This window comes from Aedes aegypti, chromosome 2 (genome assembly GCF_002204515.2).
Source record: "Aedes aegypti strain LVP_AGWG chromosome 2, AaegL5.0 Primary Assembly, whole genome shotgun sequence".
Lineage (NCBI taxonomy): Eukaryota > Metazoa > Arthropoda > Insecta > Diptera > Culicidae > Aedes > Aedes aegypti.
In genome coordinates, this window is record NC_035108.1 from 58,647,666 (window position 1) to 58,669,375 (window position 21,710).

General features: G+C 38.6%; 1 protein-coding gene across 5 annotated transcripts in view; it reads right to left on the reverse strand.

Moving 5' to 3' along the window:
* Positions 1–21,710, reverse strand: part of LOC110675582 (serine/arginine repetitive matrix protein 5) — a 135,638-nt gene that overhangs the window by 22,939 nt on the left and 90,989 nt on the right. For 3 of the 5 annotated variants that reach the window (XM_021840945.1, XM_021840941.1, XM_021840942.1), the window contains exons 3-4: positions 5,491–5,871; positions 5,359–5,421 (exon numbers count right to left, since the gene is read on the reverse strand). In XM_021840945.1, the coding sequence (XP_021696637.1) occupies positions 5,359–5,421; positions 5,491–5,871 (444 nt within the window). Of the gene's footprint in view, positions 1–5,358; positions 5,422–5,490; positions 5,872–16,455; positions 17,987–21,710 lie in introns of those variants that run through there. The other 2 variants (XM_021840940.1, XM_021840939.1) reach the window with 2 other exon arrangements.

Below are 21,710 nucleotides of genomic sequence, written 5' to 3' on the forward strand. Positions count from 1 at the left end.
CCATGATGATTCGTCGATACCATACCTTGATTGATACATACACCTTGCTTGATGCGTCGGTTTGACAGTTCGTTTTTCACATGCGTCACGTCCAATGAGAATATATACTAAGGTGTGGAAGAAGAAGCAATGGCTATGTATTAGTAAAGAGAAAAAACGTAAACAAAAATAACTACGTCACTAATTTACACGGCTTCTTATGGGAGCTCGCCCGCTTGTAGTTGTGAAACATTTTGCACCGTACACGGATGTCACGCACACTAAATGTCGTCTTCCTCACCTCGGTATATATTCTCATTGCGTCACGTCGTATACACCAGTATTATTTTGAAGATGCACATACACCGGTTTGCAAATTCCCATAAAACCTAATAAAGTTAGTAAATTCGACAGTTTCTACGTTTAACTACAACGAATATTGGGTTTCCGAATGTTTCCAATTTCAACTGGACTAACAGGAGCGCGGACGGAGCCGTGAGTAACAAAAGTAGATGGAGAACAGTTCTTGTGAGAAAATTGGTAAGAAATATTGACTAGAACCGAATACGAACGAATGTTCCACATCAGTTTGCCGACGCGTCAGCTAGCTGCAGCTGTAGAAATCCCAATTTCTCGATTTCCAACATGTTTAGTGATTCGGAAACGGTATGACGTATCTGCTGATTCAAATTTTATGTTTTGATTCTGCATATAGGTCGCTTTACTATGAGCATATGTACGGTGTATGTGCTAGCATGAACAGTGTTGACAGTTGAGTCGCTTTGCAAACGTAGGGTGTATGTAGCCAAATTAAAAACACTGAGTTAAGTGCACATAGGGCAGAATTGAAATTTATTTCAAAAAATCGAAAAATGGTTTTAGGAATACTTTTGTAGGCTCAATATGTAGATTATGCGTTTGTCAAGCCCATGCAAAACAAATCTTGGTTTGTTTATTTTTGCAGATACGTCGGAATGAAGAATTATGCTTGAAATGATAATTTAAAAAACTATTGTTTTGAAATTCAAAATTTTGATCAAATTTGACATTAGGCATGTAAGGGTTAATCATAATCATTAATCATAATCACTAATCATACTGAGTTTAATCATTAATCATAATCATTAATCATCTAAAATTGTAATTTAATCATTAATCATAATCATTAATCATACTCTGGCTTAAAAATCAATCACAATCATTAATCATGAGTTCAGAAATTTTAATCAATAATCATAATCATTAATCATGATGAAATTGAATGTAATCATTAATCACTTGATCAATCATTGCGACCCGTTAATCATTAACGCTCTGAGTTGTGTATGCTTCTAGAAAGCTATTTTGATGGTAGGATTCTACTGTATGACACAGAGGAGGGGCAGAAAAGCGTACGAATTACCGCGGGAGTACCTCAGTGCTGGTGGTTACTTCAACCATTCAAACATGAACAGTTAAGTATGACACTGTTATAATCGAAAGAGAGCGAGATAGGAGAGAATCTCGGAAAAAAAGACCTATGTAACAATGAGAGATTCTCTCCTATCCCGCTATTTTTCGGTTATAACAGTATAATACTGAAGCTTTTGGGAAGTATTTTCACTATATATAGAAAGCAGATATCCTTGGCTAGCGTTTCATACAAAAAATGCGACAGAATAGGTTGATGTGGCTCAGTTACTGATTTAAGAGATGTGTGGACATAGCATCTACGAATGAGCCAAATGTCTTTTCATGTAGTTATGAGTCTCTGGCTTCGGCTTGCAGTATCGTAACTACTGAATCGATTCAATGAGCACTCAATATTTGCTCCTTTCAAATCTCCAGGAGCAGATGGGATTTATCCTGTTCTGTTCCAGAAGAGATTTGAGTTTATCAAACATGTTTTGAAAAAGCTACTTGTAAGCAGCTACTTGTTCACAGAAAAAATATTTAATTTTCAATGTGATGTAAACTGAAGTCTACTGTAAAAATAAATCAAATTCGTGTGTTGTTACAGCATCATGTAAATTTAAAATAATATACATTCAATTTTCAACTAAAAATGATTGAATATTACATGATCGTGTAAATTTAAAGTGAATTCGATTGAAAAATAATGGATTGGTCGTTGAAATTTAGGTTTATTTTGATGCTCCAAATATGTGCATGAAAATAAACTTAAATTTACAACACATTTTTAGCTGTGTACGAGAAAGGATTCATTAGAAGCAATCCTGCTTGAGTGTTTTCTTGGATTTTTGAGATTGCCTTTGATAATGTGTTTTTCGACGCCATATTGGAGGCTGCACGAAACCATGGACTACCTACAATGATTACCAATTGGATAAACCGAAATCTCTTTTCGGCATTGCGTCAAGCTGCAATTCGAAAGTTGAGTGTTTGCGGATGCCCCAAGAGGGAGTCTAATCTCGTAGCAGATACTCTATTGAGGCAACTCAATAACAGCGGTTTTCCAACATATGGATTTGCCGACGACTCTAGCTTTGGTAGTTGATATGTGCATAAGCACTCTATTCGACCTGATGCAAAGTGCTCTTCAGGTAGTCGATAGTTGGTGTCGCCAATATGGCCCGAATAAAACATCTATTGTTCTTTTTACGGAAAGACAGAACCGCGATGGAACTAGACCTTTACGTCTTTTTGGCTCTGAGATTAATGTGACTGATAAAGTAAAGTACGTCGGAGTCATTCTAGATTCCAAACTTTACTGATTTCAGAGTCAAGCAAGCTTGCATAGCCTTCGATCAGTGCCGACGAACCTTTGGTAAAACATATGGTCTTAAACCCAAATATATCAAATAGATTTACACAACAGTTGTTCGACCAATATTGGCATATGGATGTCTTGTGTGGTAGCAAAAGGGTGAAGTGAGAACAATCCAATCACAATTGGGATTGATGGCGATGTCTAGTGCGTTCCCTACGACTCCCACAACAGCGCTCGAGGCTCTTTTCGACGTTGCGCTACTACACATACATCTTAAACAAGAAGCACTTCCTTGCTCTTACCGTTTATGGGTATTGGATCTACTGGAGAACACATTTCCTTGTTTCCACTTTTGGTGAATTAGGACAAAATTGTCCTTGCTCCAAGTGGTCTCACAATTGCTTGTCACTTCCCTTACAGGACATTTGCCACCCTTCACGGGAAGAGTGGACGTCTGGCTATTTGGAAAGAAGTATATCGAACAATATAGTATTTTACACTGATGGCTCCCTTCTTGAAGGTAGAGCTGGTGCAGGAGTATATTCCCGTGAGCTAAGGCTGAATCAGTTTTATTCACTTGGTCGAAACTGCACCGTTTTTCAGGCGGAAATATTTGATCTTATGTGTGGAGTGCAATCTGCACTTCAACAGCACGTAATGGGCAAAGTTCTGTTCTGTACTTCTGTTCAGAGAGTCAGGTTGCTATAAAAGCTCTTGCTTTGGCAAACTCTAGGTCTAGGCTTGTTATCGCATGTCGAATTCAAGTTGAGGAACTGAATTCAGTCAACTCTGTTAACCTGTGCCTGGCCAAACTAAATTGTACACTACTGAGCCATCTCCAAGGGTGGCGAAATATTTAACAAATCTGTCAAAGCAGAATTGCAGTCTCTCGGTCAGAGCGTTGACTGGCCACTGCCGACTCAACTATCCCATGGCAAATATTCAGCGTGCTGACTCATTTGTGTGTGATACTTATGATTCCGATTACACAGCGCAACAAAAATGACATTTTCGCGTGTCTCAAGAATCAAATTATGTGTCTCTAGTAGAATTGGGGTTGCTGAATCTGATGCCGTTTTCAGAAATTTTCCAGCACGTCACAATTTTTAGATATAGGTCGCCAAAGTTGTATAAAACATTGGTTTTATTGATGTTTACCTAAAATTTGAAGTATATTTTATCAAACTTTTTTGTGATCTTATCCACCAAGCATGTAAAAGAGGACTTAAGCTTTCGTTTTAGATATATTTTGGTTGAAATTTCACAATTAAATTAAGGTTAAACCGATTTTTTCAACATGCTTGCAGTCTCCATACAAAATTCTTCATTTCTCTTATATGGCAAAATACAATACTTCTCTAAACCATCAAAAAATAACTTTTCCGCATGAAAAGTATTATGAACTTTGATGATAAGTATTGTTATACACATAAATATTGAATTCTGTGGCAAATTAAGCAAAAAAAAATCCTTACAAGCTGGCAAACTTGCATGCAAGTTGGCTGAAATAGTCAATTTTTGCATTTTCAACACCTAATATCTCAAAAATTAGACGTGCTATGGTAATTCTGTAAACGGCAATGGATTCAGCAACCCTTAATTAAGTAAATAGAGGTATTTTGATGCTGGAGACAAAAACGTGTTCCGCAGTGTTATTGAACTTCGTATCACCTGATATGTAACTGTTCAGTCTTTGCGCAACTGCGATTTCAATTACTTGGTACACACCTAAATTAGAATGCCAAATCTCGGCTAATTTTAACTGAAATTTGCACAGCCGAGTAGTCGGCAAGAAAATATCATGGGATCTCAGGAAACAAAAGCGTTACTAAGCAACAGGGCAATTCGTTAGCTGAATCTCGGTTAAAATTGGGAAAACGAGATTCGCACAGCCGAGCTTGTGAAAAAAATCTAATTGTGTAAACACTTATTAAGTGACACTGATTTCTGAATCTTCAGGATATTCTGTCTTTCTTAATCCGCTATGATAATGAGCTATTGGCTCTCTTAACGCTCATGCGTTTTGCAGTACCTTGTTTAGGGCGCTGTTTTAACCAAATTGTTCTCATTTCGCTTATGCGTTTCCCTCTTCAATAGACCCCACTCTTATTTCCTTCCATCTTTCCCTTCCCTTTCCTGTCCAAACGGGTACATGACGAAATATGTAGGCTCAAATATGGCGATGGCACAAATCTTCCAACTGGCGGGGAACGTGCCTTTGGAGCCGGCCTTCTGATACCTGATACCAGACGAAAAGAATAAAGATAAAGAATGGCAGCGTACCTATGAAAGAGTAAACGACTGTACAAGAAAAGAGTAGTCTGAAGACATTAGGAACCGTCGTTTATCAGATAATTGCAGGGATAATGAACTTGCAATCAATTCTGAAAATATACCAACAAAGATGATACAATCATAGTTTTCGTTTACGTAGTACGAACAATTTTGGTTTGCTTTCAAAATTCTGGAGAAACATAAATTTCATAATTCATAACACAGTGGCGGTCACACAAACATAATTTACCAACGTGGCAAGTACCACTGAATTGCTCTTTGATCCGAAACAGAGAGAAGGAAAGTGATCAGTTTTAATATATGTACGACTAAGTGTAGAGATGCATTATCATAATCAACTGAAAACGACTGCTAGCAGAGTGGCATCTAATTACCTGTCTTTCTTGTTTTTCTTGGACTTCTTCTTCTTGTCCTTCTTGCGCTCGGGACTGGAGGACCTGCGAAAAAAAAACAGACGGACAATTATCCTTCCATTAGTCATTCCGAAGCTATTTTCCGCCACTTACGCGTCACGGTTCTTCTTCTTGCGTTTCTTCTTGTCATCCTTGCTGCGCCCACCGTCATCGTCATCATCGTCATCGTCGTCACCGTTCCGGTGATGATGCTTGCGGCCCCCTTTGCCATTGGACTGTTCCGCCTGTTGCTTCTCCGGCGAAGGCGTTCTCACCAGGGCGTAGCGCTTCCGGTTGGCCTTGTCCGCCTCCCGGGCCCGCTCCCTCTCGGCCAGGTCCTTCTGGGCGGCCTCCGACTTGGCCAGGTCCTCCTTGGCCTTGCGGTCCTGATCGAAGCTGGTGCCCTCGACGAAGTACTCCGAGATGCCGAACGCCTCGCGCAGTTTGGCGTTCTTCTCCTGCTGGGCCTGGGCGATGTGGTGGGTCTCACGGACGCTAGAATGAGGGAAGGAGAGAGAGGATGGACACCAATTAAAATTTTTGCATATTTCATTAGAAGATATTCTATCGCCGGCTTAGAAGGCATCGAGATGCAATTAGGCCGATAATAATTGGCATCATTACTATAGCAGGACTGGTAGCGGGTAAATATTTTGAAAATACGAACTTTAGAGACCTCTGGCAAGAAAACGAGATCTAGAAGAGACCAAACAGAAACTAAGAATACAAAAAGAAAGCTATCAGGAACCGCGAAATAAGAATAGTACATACAAATAGATTAAACCTTTGTATCCAAAGACTATTTATTTACGAAAAAACGTGTTTTTTACGCAACGGGACTTTTTTTTAAACTTGCATTTAAATAGTGACCAAATCTCTAAAAAGAGACCTGCTACCAGCCCTGCCATAAGGGTCGAAGCACTTTTTGTGAGTTATCATAACCGATTGGATAGAAGCCACATAACGAGTATAGAGGTACGAACCAAAAAGTTCAAAATAGATAACAGCCAGACACGCAATTCGATATTTTCGATTAATTCTGGAGCTAGTGGTGGGTGGTATGAACGTATGCCGATGTGTAGGCGAAATGCTTTCTTTGATGATGATGTAGACAAATTGCCCCAAATTTCATTCGTTCTACTTCTTTTTGCAACTGTGTTTTGCATTTGCTGTATGTACATACCTACACCTACCACAACACCCGTATCGCTTTCATCGACATCATCGTCGGAGTTCAGGACGAAGGTTTCCCTTCTCGTACCGCCAACGGTCGGCTTCCGGTTGTGGTGGCGGTAACTACTGATTGAATGGTTTACGAATGGGAAAACGAAAGGTGGTAGCGGTAGGCTTATTTGCATGTATGTCTGTCTACCCTACCTAGGGTAAAGAACTACTTGGGCAGCCCCATAGTTCGAAAAATTGTATGAAACTTGACAATAAGATTTAATTGTGCACGAACCATTTTGTGTCCAATTTTGTGCTCAGTGCCGGGAATAGGATATGTCTCCCTATCCCTGGGTATATTCATTTGCAATTTCGCGTGTTTTTTGTGGATCACGAAAGCTCGCTCTTTCGAGCTCGATTAATGGATATTGAACTAGGGATTCAGATGGTCTGGTTGTACGGATGATTTGCATCGTGTGAATCCTGCACAAATCATTGGTGCATGCATTGAAATTTCGACTCGATGCTTTTGTTGCAATCGCTAAATTACACGCAGATGAATGCCATTAGGGGGATGTTCGAGGCTGGCATGGTTGATATCCAAAAATTGATTTAATAAACTTCGAGGTTGTACTAAAAACACTAAGGGTTGTGAATTCGTATATCGCTAGTTGTAGATATTTTAGTGTCGGAAATTGTTTTAACTTCGTGAAAATGGTTCAATAGACAGTGACAGCTGTTAGTTGTCGAAGTGCTTATACGAATACTAAGCTAAACAGCAGGATCAGTCCCAGTTGGGACGTAACACCAGCAAGAAAAGGAAGAAGAAGTGTATGATTCAGTTATGAGAAATATGCTATGACAGATAAATCCGCACTTTGCTTCCCTGAGAATTAAGCTAGGCTGATATGTGCTTCGTTAGCTGGTTCAGGTTACAAAAACATTCCTTCCGTAAGTGACCTAAGACAGATATGGCAAAGGAATGCGCTTCCAAATGTGCTATTTAACACTACTCTCGAAAGTGTTGTTTAACATAGCAAAGCTGACTTGCAGAGGGAAGACAGCACACAATCGCTTCATAATTGATTAAACGACGAAGAACTGACAATCAAAACGTGATATTGACTTGATTAACATAGGAGATGAAATACCTAAAGATAACATTATAATTTTGTTCTTGGAACTTCTGAATCATATTACAATTGGATGTTTGCAGTTTGCAGATCTAATGATTAGATCACAGCTGTTGAAATAGAATTCCAGGATTTAATTTTAGATATCATTTCCAGATCATTCATCTCGGGAAACACAAGACAATAATATAATTTGTACCGTTGTCGGGAATAAGAATTGAGATTTTGTAATATTGTTTGTTTATTGTTCACTAATTTATAATTGACAATTGCCCTATTATCACCCAAACGATTCTAATGAAGTTTAATTCTAATCATGTCTCAAGTGGTCGATAACAACATTTTACAGACTTAGATTGAATGCAGGGAGATTTGGTCATTCTGATGCAATAGCTTAGTGTTTGTTAGCTTACAGTTTTAGTCAATATATTTTAAATATTTTCAATCAAACCTAAAAATAGAAGATCTGTCTGTTAGTCCCAAACAGTCATCTGGTTGGTGGCTTGTGTAAGTGCAGCTGATCTGGCGATACTGGAGTAGCAACCACGGGCGGCCAATCAAGCTCAAGCTCAACCGGAGTAGGAATTATTATACGGATTCTTGGAAAAATTTTGTAACGATTTGTTTTTTTCAAAAACTAGAATAAATCCTCAAACTTATGACACACTTGTGGCATACATACCATGGTACAATTATCTTGAAATGAATTTCATACTGATAATTATCTTCACTCAAGATAGCCTTGGAATATTTTTTCTTGCTATTAAGGTATTAAGGAAGAACTTCTGTAGGATCTGTGGAATACCTCCTAGAAGTAATAAATAACAAAAAAAAAAAAACAGTGAAAGAATAAGTGAAAAAACATCTGGAGGAAATCCTAGGATAATCTAGGATGACTTAAGAGTTTTTTTTAGACTTCTAGCCTTAGGTTGATTTATCTCATATTACTCAGAGTAATCTCTGTGAAAACTACTGGAGGCAGTAGCGTAGGAGTGCTCTCGGATGTTCTGGAACAAATGCTGAAGTAATTATTTTAAGAATTCCTTGAGAAATTCCTGGAGGAGTACATTAAAACCTTCCAGAAGGCACATCTGGAGAAATCACTAGAATTCCTGAAGCATTCCTCGGGATCTGAGAAAAATGTCATTAAGAACTTCTGAAGTAGTCGCGTAATAGCCTCTGAAGGCTTTTTTGGAGCCTCTAGAATTGTGTTCCAGGATTTACTGCAAGCGGACTAAAGCGAAAAAATGACTTTAGAGACCATTTTGGTCAACCCTTAGAAGCCCGAAACGAACCTTGAATTTTTAAATGACCACAATTCGGAGACTAGTAGACCTGTAGTAGACCCCCTGACCCCTCCCCCTTCTCTTGGCAACAAAGTTATTTAGCAAATCAAGGACTATCTGACGAAGAAAAATCTGATTGAGAATTCATCCGCTAGGTAGCACTAGTGACAAATTTTCTTCAATCATCGGTATCTCAAAATCTTTAAAAGATAGAAGTTTGGTGACTTCGTCAAAGCTATTCAGCAGTTCAAGGACTATCTGGCAGTGAACAGTCTGATTGGAAATTCATCCGCTTGGTGGCGTTAGTTACAAGTTTTCTTGAATTGTGTGTATTTTAAGAACCTTAAAAGCTAGAAGGTAGTTGTCTTCGGAAGAGATGTTCAGCATATGAAGGACTATCTGGCATAGAAAAATCTGATTGAGAATACATCCGCTAGATGGCGCTAATTAAAGAAATGTACAATCTTATCTACTTCAAGGTTCTTAACAGCTAGAAGGTTGGAGTCTTCGGCAAAGCTGTTCAGCAGATCAAGGGCTATCTGGCGGTGAAGAGTCTGATTGAGAGTTTTTCCGCTAGGTGACGCTAATGACAAATTTTCTTCAATTGTCAGTATCTCAAGATCCTCATTAGCTAGAAGGCTGATGTCTTGTGCACAACTGTTCAGCATATCAAGGACTATCTGGCGGTGAAGAGTCTGATTGAGGATTTTTCCGATAGGTGGCGCTAGTGACAAATTTTCTTCAATTGTCTGTATCCCAAGATCCTTAAAAGATAGAAGGTTGGTGCTTCGTCAAAGCTATTCAGCTGTTCAAGGGCTATCTGGCAGTGAAAAGTCTGACTGGAAATTCATCCGCTTGGTGGCGTTAGTAACGAATTTTCTTCAATTATGTGTATCTTAAGAACCTTTAAAGCTAGAAGGTTGTTGTCTTTGGAAAAGATGTTCAGCATATGAAGGACTATCTGTCGTAGAAAAATCTGATTGAGAATGCATCCGCTAGGTGGCGCCAATAAAAAGAAATGTACAATATTCTCTACTTCAAGGTTTTTAACAACTAGAAGGTTGGTGTCTTCGGCAAAGATATTCAACAAATGTTGGGCTATCTGGCGGTGAAGAGTTTGAATGACAGTTCATCCGCTAGGTAGCGCTAGTGACAAATTTTCTTCAATTGTCTGTATCTTAACATCCCTATCAGCTAGAAGTTTGGTGTCTTCGGAAAGTTTAGCATATGAAGGGCTATTTGGCGGTGATTCTAAATTCTTGAGATACAGCCAAATGAAGAAAACTACTACCTGCATTACGAGTAGATGGTTGAAGTACAACCAGTTCAAATTGAATATAGGGAAAGTGTACCAGTTATGGCCATAGTGGTTCCCTATTTGGCCATATGCAAAATTTAGATAACTTTTACATTTTTAATCTTTATGAATGTTTTAACACCAAGATTTATCCTTTATTTTACTGCTAAAACGCAACAGATTTTTCAAAATGTGAAGACATTCAAGATATCACGTATGGTGAAATAGGGAACCACTATGGCCATAACTGGTACACCTACCCTAAGTAAAACTAAATTTATATTTATTTCGCGAAATTGAAGACGTTTCAATACAAATTGATGAGGAAACAATTGATGGCGTGCACAAGATTAAATATCTTGACGTGATAATGAATCTTAGAGCTGATTGAAATGTCTATAAATAAATAAAAAGCAAATTTAGTACTATACCATTTTATTCTATTAGAGTTTGTATCCTTTGACAGATACGCGTATTTCGACCTCAACTGTAAGCCGTCTTCAGTGTCGTGTACTAGACTTGACAAGTACACGACACCGAAGACGTAGTTATAAGTTATTCCTTTTTGTGTGCAGTCTTAAAAGGTTTGAATTCAGCGCGCGGTACACAGATATAAACAACTGGTTGATTACCGATTATCGTCTTGTTTAAACCCCTGTAGGAGTATATGGCGGGACCATAATTAGCATCATTTTAATTACCTAGCGAATAAATTCTCAGTTGGATTTGTCACCTCCCCAACCATTTTTTACGCTGAATTCAGCAAAATATCGCTAAAAATTTCAGCAAGCCAAAATTTGGCAAAATTTAGTGGAATCAAGAAGACAATTTGTTACTAACGCCACCTAGTGGATAAATTCGCTTTTAGGGCCTGTTAAGAATAGATAAAATAATGAATCACCCTATTGTACAACAGTTCAATACTATTGCAATACATCTCTCTTATCACCTATCCGTCTGATAGCGTGAGCGAAACCATCTCTTTTGTACTCCCAATCGGGTCCTGAGCGTATTTTATAACCAGTATAGAATAGCCAGTCCAGTCAGTCGAATAAAAACCGTCAAACTAAGAACATCGTTTCTTTTCGCCTAACAAACCCCAATTTTCCAAATCCGATACCGAGCCAATCAAGTTCACATTTCGTACAGGGCCTAAACCACCAGATAGCCTTTAATCTGGTGAATAACTTTGACACCAACGTTCTAGCTGTTAAGGATCTTGAGATATAAACAATTGAAGAATGTTTGTCTCTAGCGCCACCTAGAGGAAACATTCTCAATCAGACTCAACACCGCCAGATAGCCCTTGATCTGCTAAACAGTTTTGCCGAAGACACCATCCTTCTAACTAATAAGGATCTTGAGATACAAATGTTTTAATAAAATTTGTCACTAGTGCCACCTAGCGGATGAATTCTCAATCAGATTTTTCATCGCCAGATAGTCCTTGATCTGCTGAACAGCTTTGCCGAAGACACCAACAATCTAGCTCATTTGGATGTTGAGATATCGGTTTGATACCAATTTTGGACCCCTCCTGTCCACGCTTTTTTCATTGCCAAGAGAAGGGGGAGGGGTCAGGGGGGATGTCTCATCCAAGGATTGTAAGACCAACTTATCGCATTTACTTCAAAATTTATTTCAAATGAATTGATCTACTAGTCTCCGAATTGTGGGCACCTTAAAATTCAAGGTTCGTCTCGGATTCTTAAGGGTTAAAATCGAGACATAAGACCTCGACGACGAGACCTTACATCTAATAGACTTACATTAAAATAGTGACCAGTGAAATCTACTATTTTTCACACCTGTTGTAATTTTTGCTCTTTCCCTACAAAGTTTTTTTTTATGTTTGTGGAATAGTCGAAAAAAATATGAAAAAAGCAAGTGATTTTTTATATGTTCATGTTTTATTGTGTTTTATAAGCTAATGAACGACACCCAACAGGAACAGGGAACTGCACTAGCCATTATAAACTTGGCAATCTAAAGTTCTACTTCATTGTCTAAACATGTTTTATGCTGAATGACAATGATTAAAAAAATTAAAAGACTTAACATCGTAAGTAGTGTTTTGAGAGCGGCTCAGCCAAAAAGTATTCGGATAAAAGAAAAATGGTGTCGCAAAAATGACATATTTACCAATTGAAAATAATTTCGCTGATTGTGGCCAAAATTCCCTGAGAATTTCAGTTTTTTTTTCAGGTTGAATAGAATTTCCTGATAATTCTAGGTTTTTTTCAGCTAGTAGACGCCATTTATCGAAATAGTCAGGAACACGAGGTATACTCAAAACAAAAGTTTGATACTCATTAGCGCCGCCTGATGGCGGAATCCCGCATTTCAATGACCTTTGCATGTAAGCCTTTTATTTACTGAACAACTTTGCAGAACATCATGACCTTCTAGTTTGATGACTTGTTAATATATTGATCATGTATTAAAACGGTCGTTAATCTGAATTTCTGAATCTGAAGGTTTCAGTGTAGATGATGAAACAGGCTCAGATATGACAGGATGTCTACTCGTTTACCGAAATTAAATTCCCTGACATTTCCAGGTTTTTCCAGGTTTTGCAAAATAATTCAGAGTTTAGGAAATACTCTGATTTTATATGGCTAAAACAAACTAACGACAAATTTTAAAGTGTTTTTGATTCAATTGCTATTCACACACTGCTAGACATTGTTTAAAGCATGCTGAAGCTATTCCAATATCCAATATTCTAATATGAAGGTGGTAACAATACCAAAGCTTAAGTTTTATTCAAATAAATTGTGTTTGCCAATGATGGTGTCTTTTATTTCGTTTGTACATCGTGAACTGAACAGATCATTCTAGTGCATCAGTATGCTTTTTCTTGGAAGTATGTTTAGTACTGCGTTCTCGTGCAGAAAAAAAAAGATTGTGTACCATTTATTTCCATCAACAAAACAAAACGAAATCTATCCGGAACCAGGAGAAAAGAGTGTGTTCGAACCAGACATTTCTTTGAAAATATTTCTAAGACTTTTTTTTGGGAATTTCTCGTGATGGATGGATACATATATTTACTTGAGAGATTTTAATTTTTCTTCAGGTGTTCATTTAGTGATTATTTGCCATGAAAACTCCCTAAGACTTTTCCTAAGGAACTCCTCCGAAAATTTTGTTTTCAATATCTCAAAATGAAACCTGTATTTTTCCAAAAAATGCCACAATACCTCAGGGCTTTTATTAGGAATTCCTTCATATGTTATTATATATTTTCAAGAAATCCCTAAGTTTTACAGGATTTCATTCAGTGATCCTTCAATCGTTTTTTCAAGGACATCCTCCTCCCATTCAAAGCATGTTGGAATATTCAACTAGAAACTCCGCCAGATGTCTCCAAGGATTTTTCGGGATTTTCTACAAGATTGTCCTTCAGAATTTCTGTAAGATTTTAGCTATAAATTACTCAAAGATTACTTTCAGGAATACTCCAGAGATTGGTTCGAAGATTTCTTTGGGAATTCTTCCAATAATTTTAAGAAATTTCTCAAGGAAGTTTTCAAATTTTTATTCAAGCATTCTTCCAGGAGTTTTACATGCATTTCTCTAATAAAATGTGAATAAAATTTCCCAGAAAACTAAAAATTATTGAAAAAAAATCGTGGTGTTTTCCTAAAGCAAATCTTAGGGTAACTTCTATTAAAACTTGTGTATGTTCTTAAGCCACCCTTGATGAATAATGATTTCTAGAAGGGCTCACTCTTTTAGAGAACTTTTAGAAGATTTTCAAGATTATTGCTAAGATAATTGAAAAAAAAAAACATCCGAACGGAATTCCGAAAAAATAGTGTAGAAATGATGAAATTCTGGAGAAAATCCTAGAGAAACCCAGAATGATACACAGGTCGAATTAAAAAAAAAATATTTGAAATGTTATTAATAGATTTACCCGAATAACCCCTCGAGAAATGTTTGGAGAAATTCTTTGGAATACTATTAGATGAAATGGCATAGAAATTATAGTCGGGTTTCTTGAAAAAAAAAATCTTTGAACGAATTTTATCAAAAACTCTGGAATTAACCTTTGCGGGTTTTCTTAAAAGAAATTCTGTAGTAATCTTTGTAATATCTCATAGAGTCACAACCGGAAAATTCGGTTGAAAAGTTAAAAAAAAAAACAATATCTGGAGGAAGTGCTAGGATAATCTTTGGAAAATTGTTCGAAGTAATCTCTGAGAAAATTACTGGAGGTAGTATCGTTGAGGTGCTCAGGGATTTCCTTAAGCAAATTTTGGAGAAATTCCTGTAAGCATCGTTTTAAAAATAACTGAAAAAATGATAGATGAATTTCTTGAAGAATACTGGAGAAAACCTCGAATTGATTGCTGATAATATTCCAAAAGAAACCAGTAGGATAATTCCTGAAGCTGTTCTCGAGAAATGTGAGAAAACATTTTGCATCATAATTATATGCAAGCAGGATAAGAAAAAAGAGACTTTAGACTTTCGGTTAAAATAGAGACTTCTTAGACCTTTTATTAAAAATAGAGACTTTTTAAAGAAGCCTTACATATGTTAATCTTTTACTGATTAAATATAGAGATACATCAATCATGTTCTGGTAAGCCGATAAAATTTTACACTCGATAGGATCCTCACTGAACAGCTGAAATAGCGGCGCAGCCGATTTTCTTTTTCGAATGAAGAGAGATTTCTAGCAAAAATCCTTTGCGGTGAACATATTACATCACGAATTACTGCTTCAAAATAATTTCCCTGATTGCGATCGAAATTCCCTGAGAATTCCAGGTTTTTTTCCAGGTTGAACGCAACTCCCTGATAATACCAGGTTTTTCCATGTAGTAGACAGACACCCTGTATGACGATGGCACAAATATCTCAATTGACTTGTTCAGGGGTATCCAGTAATTTGTTTTACTTATTCTAATTTTACGTTAAAAATTTAACCAGAGATCGAAGTTTTATGATTATACCCTGGAAATATTTGTAAACTGTGTTCGAAATCAATATGGAAATCTCTTTAGAATCACCTTCCGACAAATATTATCGAGCTTTTATAATATGAACAGAATAGTCATTAGGGTGCCGGTACCAATGGTTGTAATGTACCAGTAGATTGGACTATGGAATAAAACGTACATTTTTCGATAAAAACGACATGTGCTATTTTTGGTGGATAGATCGCCTCTAGTTTAGTCGATTTGTTAAATTTCAGCTTTTTATCTTATCAAAAAGTCATATAAATAATTAAGTTTACGTAAAAAATTGGCTCCCTTGCACCAATAGTAGCCGTCGTGTTCCAGTAGTGGATCAACGGTTGGAAGCAGTTTTTAAAATGAATGTATAAAAATGAAGAAAAGTCCTAGAGATGATCTTTATGCTTCATTCGAAAGATATTAATTGCTGTTCCGAGGGAAAAATGATAAACCTATGTAAAAATTTACCATTTTGTTTTAAATTCCTTGTATCATTCCCGAACGTCTACTACTGGAGCACTATCGCAACTACTGGAACACGTGTACGAATAGTGGCTCAAGCGATTTTATGTTAAAAAATTAGTTTTATCACTATTTATTTTTATATTTTTCCCATATAGTAGAGGTTGAAATCTTTCTGTTGACGCCAAAAGATCTCTGTTAGAGCTTTTCGTTATTTTGTTATGATTTTTTATAGCTTAGGTAGTCCACTAATGGCACCGGCACCCTAAATGCAAAGATAGATTTTTTTTCTAAAATTTATAATATTATAACAAGGATATTGCAGCGCAATAAAAATGAGCTATAATTAGAAAAATGTGCGCTCTGAAAGAATTCCTTAATTAGTCTCTACTAGAATCCAAAGACAAATCCGAAGATTCGAAAAATTCTATTTGTTTTAGCAACCCTAAGAACAAACATTAAATCCATTACAACATTCAAACCACAAAAAAGCACCATCTACAGGTTAGAGAATATCTAAATTTTCAACGTCAAGACATGTACCACACCGTTGAAATTGAATCAAGTATCATTCTCACTACATCTCATAGTAAATTCAACCATGAACGTTACTGCAGACGTTCATTGCCTTCAACTATGCATGGCTATTGGGTTTTCTAGCCACTTTAACACGATTTCATGATTGTGACTACCTGATTTACAAGTGCACCTCAGCGTAGCCTATCTTGAAGGCGCATTCCAAACTCACAGTCACAATAGATACCTACCTCACGACGCTGTGCATCTCTTTCGTGCAGTAAGGCAGCGTGCTCGCCACAGCAGCAGGAGCCGCATCCACTTGTTCAGGTGTCGGAAATGGAGGCCGTCTTTGATGGGGATATTGCTGATGTTGATGCCCTTGAGACGAATGTTGATGATATTGCTGTTGTGGTGGCAGCAGACGAGGACGATGGTGGAAGTATTGATTGTGATGGGGTCGGTGGTGGTGGTGCTGATGATGATACTGTTTGTATCCAATAAACTCCTTCGGAGCCGCGGAATCACTTTGTGCTATCGGTATCGGTAGTGTCAAACCGGGGGGAGTCGCATCCGAAGACGATTCCGAATAGGGTTCTCTCCTGTCCGACGGCTGGTACTGTTGTTGCTGCGGAAGACTTTGCTGCTGCCGTTGAAGGTGGTGTTGGAAATTGATGTTTGCCGAGCATGCGCACTGACAGCAACACTGCTTCCCGGTTGGACCATGATGAAGCGCTGCCGACAAATGTCGGAATCGACCACCACCAGAACCCGGTTGCGATGACGGGGGTAGATACAGAGCAGGATGTTGCGCCTGCAGGTGCTGCAATTGGCGTAGCTTTTTCAGGAACTTTTTTCTATTGCTGTTCATCAAGGCCTTGCGTTTCTTGAAACTGGTATTACGGGGATGCCTGGGGTTGATGTGCACCGTAGATTTCATCTTCCGTTCCGAGGAAGATTCAGAAGATGATGGACTAGCGACTTGTTCCACCGTAGACGGCTTCTGAAACTCTTCCGGATTTGTTGACGAATCCGGAATCGCACCGGGAAGCTCTTCAGGGTTTACAACATCCATCTCCGATGGTTCATCACCCGTTTCACCCTCCTTGAGGCGAACATCGTGCTCAAAGAACTTGATGTCCTTTTTGCTTTTGTTGGAGGCCTTCTTCATGGCCGCCAATCTGCGCCGGAATTTATCCGCCGGTTTAAGCTTTTTCATTCTAAATCCTTAATTCTAAATCTAGGCAATATGGAAGACTGCTTTTCCTTAACACTAGGGGGAAGACGTTGGATTCTCCAAGCATCACTTTTGAAACTACATTTCACTATAGATTAACTTCATTACACTAAGTGGCTGCTCGCCCGAAAGCGGCTGGAAGACATTAGATTATGTCCACTTTGGACTGAACTGTTCACATTTTTGCTAATTTATCTCCTGTGCACCCCATTTGCGCTCCAGGGGGTTACTCAGCATGCTATTCGAGATTGATTTTTAATTAAAGAACTTCACTTCATTTCTGCATCTCATCCGTACGGTCGAGGATGCTGCGACGAACGTCAAAACAATGGTTATCGATCGCCTGAATGTAGGCTTCTTCTGGTTTGAAAAACTTAAACCGGAATTGAGAGTCATTTTCAAGCACTGTACTATTCTCACATGATTGAATTTAATTAAATCCTAATCTAACGAATTAAAATGAACTTTTTTCGAGCTCCCATTCGAGAAGGGAACCAGTGTGAAGACATGTTTGAACTGATTTGAAACTGGAAACGAGGCGAACTCGTTGATGGCTCGAGGAAAAAATGGTTCAGGCGCAGCAGATAGGGAGCAATAAACATACCCCACCCCCACGACACAATACGCCACGCTACGCAATACAGGATGGGGGTGGCTTTGATTTGACGTTTGAGAGCTTCAATGGATGGAAACTGCTGCGTAGGGGGTATACTATAGTGGATGTCGTGCGAGATTGTTGCACGACATAAATAAAAAGTTGTGTTCGATAAAAAAAAATCAAGTAGCAGAGTTACAGTATCAATCCAACGGCAATTTTATGTTGAGAATTTACCTATGAACACGGTAAAGCATATATTATAATAATTGATTCAATCTTATATAGGGTGTCGGTGCCATTAGTGTACTACCTAAGCTATAAAAAATCATAACAAAATAACGAAAGTGCAGTGCTGGGAATGGTAATAGTAGTAGGCTTGAATTTCACGAAAATCACGTGGGTCTCCCAGTACAGTAGTTCAAAAACGTGAATCTCATCAAGTAACTTATGTTGGGTGTATGAACTTTCTAAATCATTAGTGTCATTGAAGACTCTCAATGCGGGAAATGCAGCGGGAAATAGAACATTCTTCTACAGTAATTTTTGGGTTGCCCTTAGCAACGGGTGTTTTGCTATTTTCAAGGTTTCTTGCCTACAGCAGCGATGGGCGTGAATTTCACTGGCCTCGCTGACTGTGATTTGCTTTGCTTGACTAATGTAGAGTGAATTTCGAGATTTTTCCTAACCCTGCTTAACAGAGATCTTTTGGCGTCATCGGAAAGATTTCAACCTCTTATATATGGGAAAAATATAAAAAGAGTGATAAAACTATTTTTTTGACATAAAATCGCTTGAGCCACAGTACACGTGTTCCAGTAGTTGCGCTAGTGCTCCAGTAGTAGACGTTCGGGAATGATACATGGAATTTTAAACAAAATGGTAATTTTTTACATAGGTTTACATTTTTACTTCGGAACAGCAACTAAGATCTTTCGAATGAAGCATAAATATCATGTCTGGGACTTTTTTTTTCATTTGTATACATATATTTTAAAAACTGCTTCCATCCGTTGATCCACTACTGGAACACGACGGCAACTATTGGTGCAAGGGAGCAAATTTTCTGCGTAAACTTCATTATTTATATGACTTTTTGATAAAATAAAAAGCTGAAATTTGGCAAACCGACTAAACTAGAGGCGATCTATCTACCAAAAATAGCACATGTCGTTATTATCGAAAAATGTACGTTTTATTCCATAGGCCAATCTACTGGTACATTACAACCAGTGGTACCGGCACCCTATGGTTAGTTTAACTATTTTGTATGAGTGATTCAAACTTGCAAAATGGGTGAATCAACCATAGATTGAAACAATGGTTGTTACACTGTAGAGCTGAGTTGAATAAATATTGTTCGCCACAATGCTAAGAAGGAATAATGATTACTTCTGGACACACTGCAGCCTAGCATAAAACGAACGCTTCAGCCACATTAGAGCGAAACATCGGGTTGAACGAAAGATGATATTATAGTCATCACCCTCACACTCTCTCGTTACTGGAACAGCAAGAGCGGCAATTGGCCTAACAAAGCAAATCGCTACGAACATCGATCACTTTTCGTAGTGCTTCGAGTCCCTCCAGATCGCATCCGCAAAACCGCCATCTGCAAACCTGCTAATCCAGCGTGGTCGGAACAAATCATTAAGACATCTCTTCGAATCGAAAGATCCAGCGTACAGGCATTCGGAGGAGGAAAGAAGCAGCTACAAAAGTACCACCTATCGCGTGTCGATTGAACCACCATTTTGCCTAGCACGAGCACACAAAATTCCATAGGAGGATATCACCAGATCGAAGCTGGGCGCGAAGCATGATTACCAAAGAAGGCACTCAAACAGAGGTAAAATTATAATCATTTCGACCTCATGAATCATAGAGATTTTTCCAGAGCCTTTTATAGCGTGCTTCTCAGCGGCGCACGCGTCCCCGTCGTGCCATCGCAATCAGCACATGCCGGCATCGCCATCTCGCCGGACTTCATAGTGTGTAGCAAGCCATACGATCCGAACCGAATCCGTTCGTTATTCTAGTACCTCCCTGCTCAGTGACCGTGTTAGTGCAAAAGAAGAGACGCGATAGTGTTAGTGTGACAGTCCGCATGCAAACCGTGTGCGAGGAGTGATCCGTTGAAGAATCATTGCCGATCGAATCGTCATCGATCACGGTCGTGTGTGTGCGTGCACTCAACAAGAGTGAATTCGTAAACAAGAGCTCAGTTGAGACGAAGCACTCGTCCACGATCCGGTGAACACATCAACGGTGAGGCAGTAGTTTGCGTGCGTGACTATGATGCGACGATAACAGCGACATACACAGTTCAAGTCGCCTGTGTTGCACTTCTCGGCGCTCAAGAGTGCCTGTGCATGTGTGCCACCTAATCAGTAAACATTAGCAAGTGCGTTTGCTTTCGAATTACCCCGTCGCGATACCTGAGTTACGGAATGTGAATTAAGAAGCGGCCACGAAGATTTCATGTTCCAGCGTTTGGCCTGAAGGTGAATGAGAGTTGTGAGGCAGCATTTAGATTGATCGTCTGCGGACGGTGCATTTTGCGGAAAGTGTGTAGCTGAAACGGCAGTGTATCCAGCTTGTCCGAATACTCAAGCGCTCGAAAGCGAGCAATCGAACATCGTCACGTCAACGGTGAACATGAAGCAGCAAAGGGGCCCCTCCTCATCGCATCAGAGTGTCAAAGTAAGCTTAGGGTATAAGCATAAGGTAGGCCTAGATGATAAGAATGTTTGTAATCAAAATGGGCACAATACACTCGATAACAAATGTTATTCCTTCATAAAATACTTATTGGCTGCCCGAGTATCTCAATGACTATTAGTGTGCTTTAGCCGGGCGAGAAGAGAAAAGGTAACAGAGCTCGTTCACCCAATGAGTAGCGCATGGCATATCTCTAATTTGTTGAGTTTTGTTGATTCATGTTGACTTTATATTTGGATTTACCTTCATCTCCACATAAACACATGACTACGATAAAGAAGAACGTTACATGGTATTATTGTTGACGTTGTGTTGTCAAACCCGACATGAATCATCTAATTTTGGAAGTGTATATCAAAAACACTGTCTATTATCGAAAGAAGGAAAAAATAGTGATTGAAATAATATTTTTTCTAGCATATCTCGAAAAAAAAACTTGTGCTTGCAAAAACAAACAATATGTTGAATATTGGCCTATTTTTAAAAGAAGGCAAAATAATCATAACCAATAGAAAATTGGACGCTAAAAATTATTGCGGCATAATGAAACGAAAAGACATCAATAATTGCGTTCAGAATCATCGAAGTGATTGTGCTACTTTTACCCGAATGTCGTTTCTCCGAATGTCGGTTCCCCGAATGCCAGTTCCCCGTATGACTCGTTTCCCCAAAAGTGGTGTAGTTTAAATAGGTGCTAAAATAGCATTCAGTGGCTGAATGGTAAACGAGAAAGAACGATAACAATCAAAAGAAGGAGGTATTCTGTCATTCTCGGCTATACACATGTTGACCAAGAAGGTGAGGGCGGTAAAACTCGAAAGAACTGTCAATTAATTAAAGAAGGGTGCATATCAGATGTCCATTGGTGCCATTGGGTTCGTGGAAGCAAATCGACGGAACGGTTGGTTCGACGAGGAGTGTCAGACGGTTTTGGACGAGAAGAATGCAGCGCG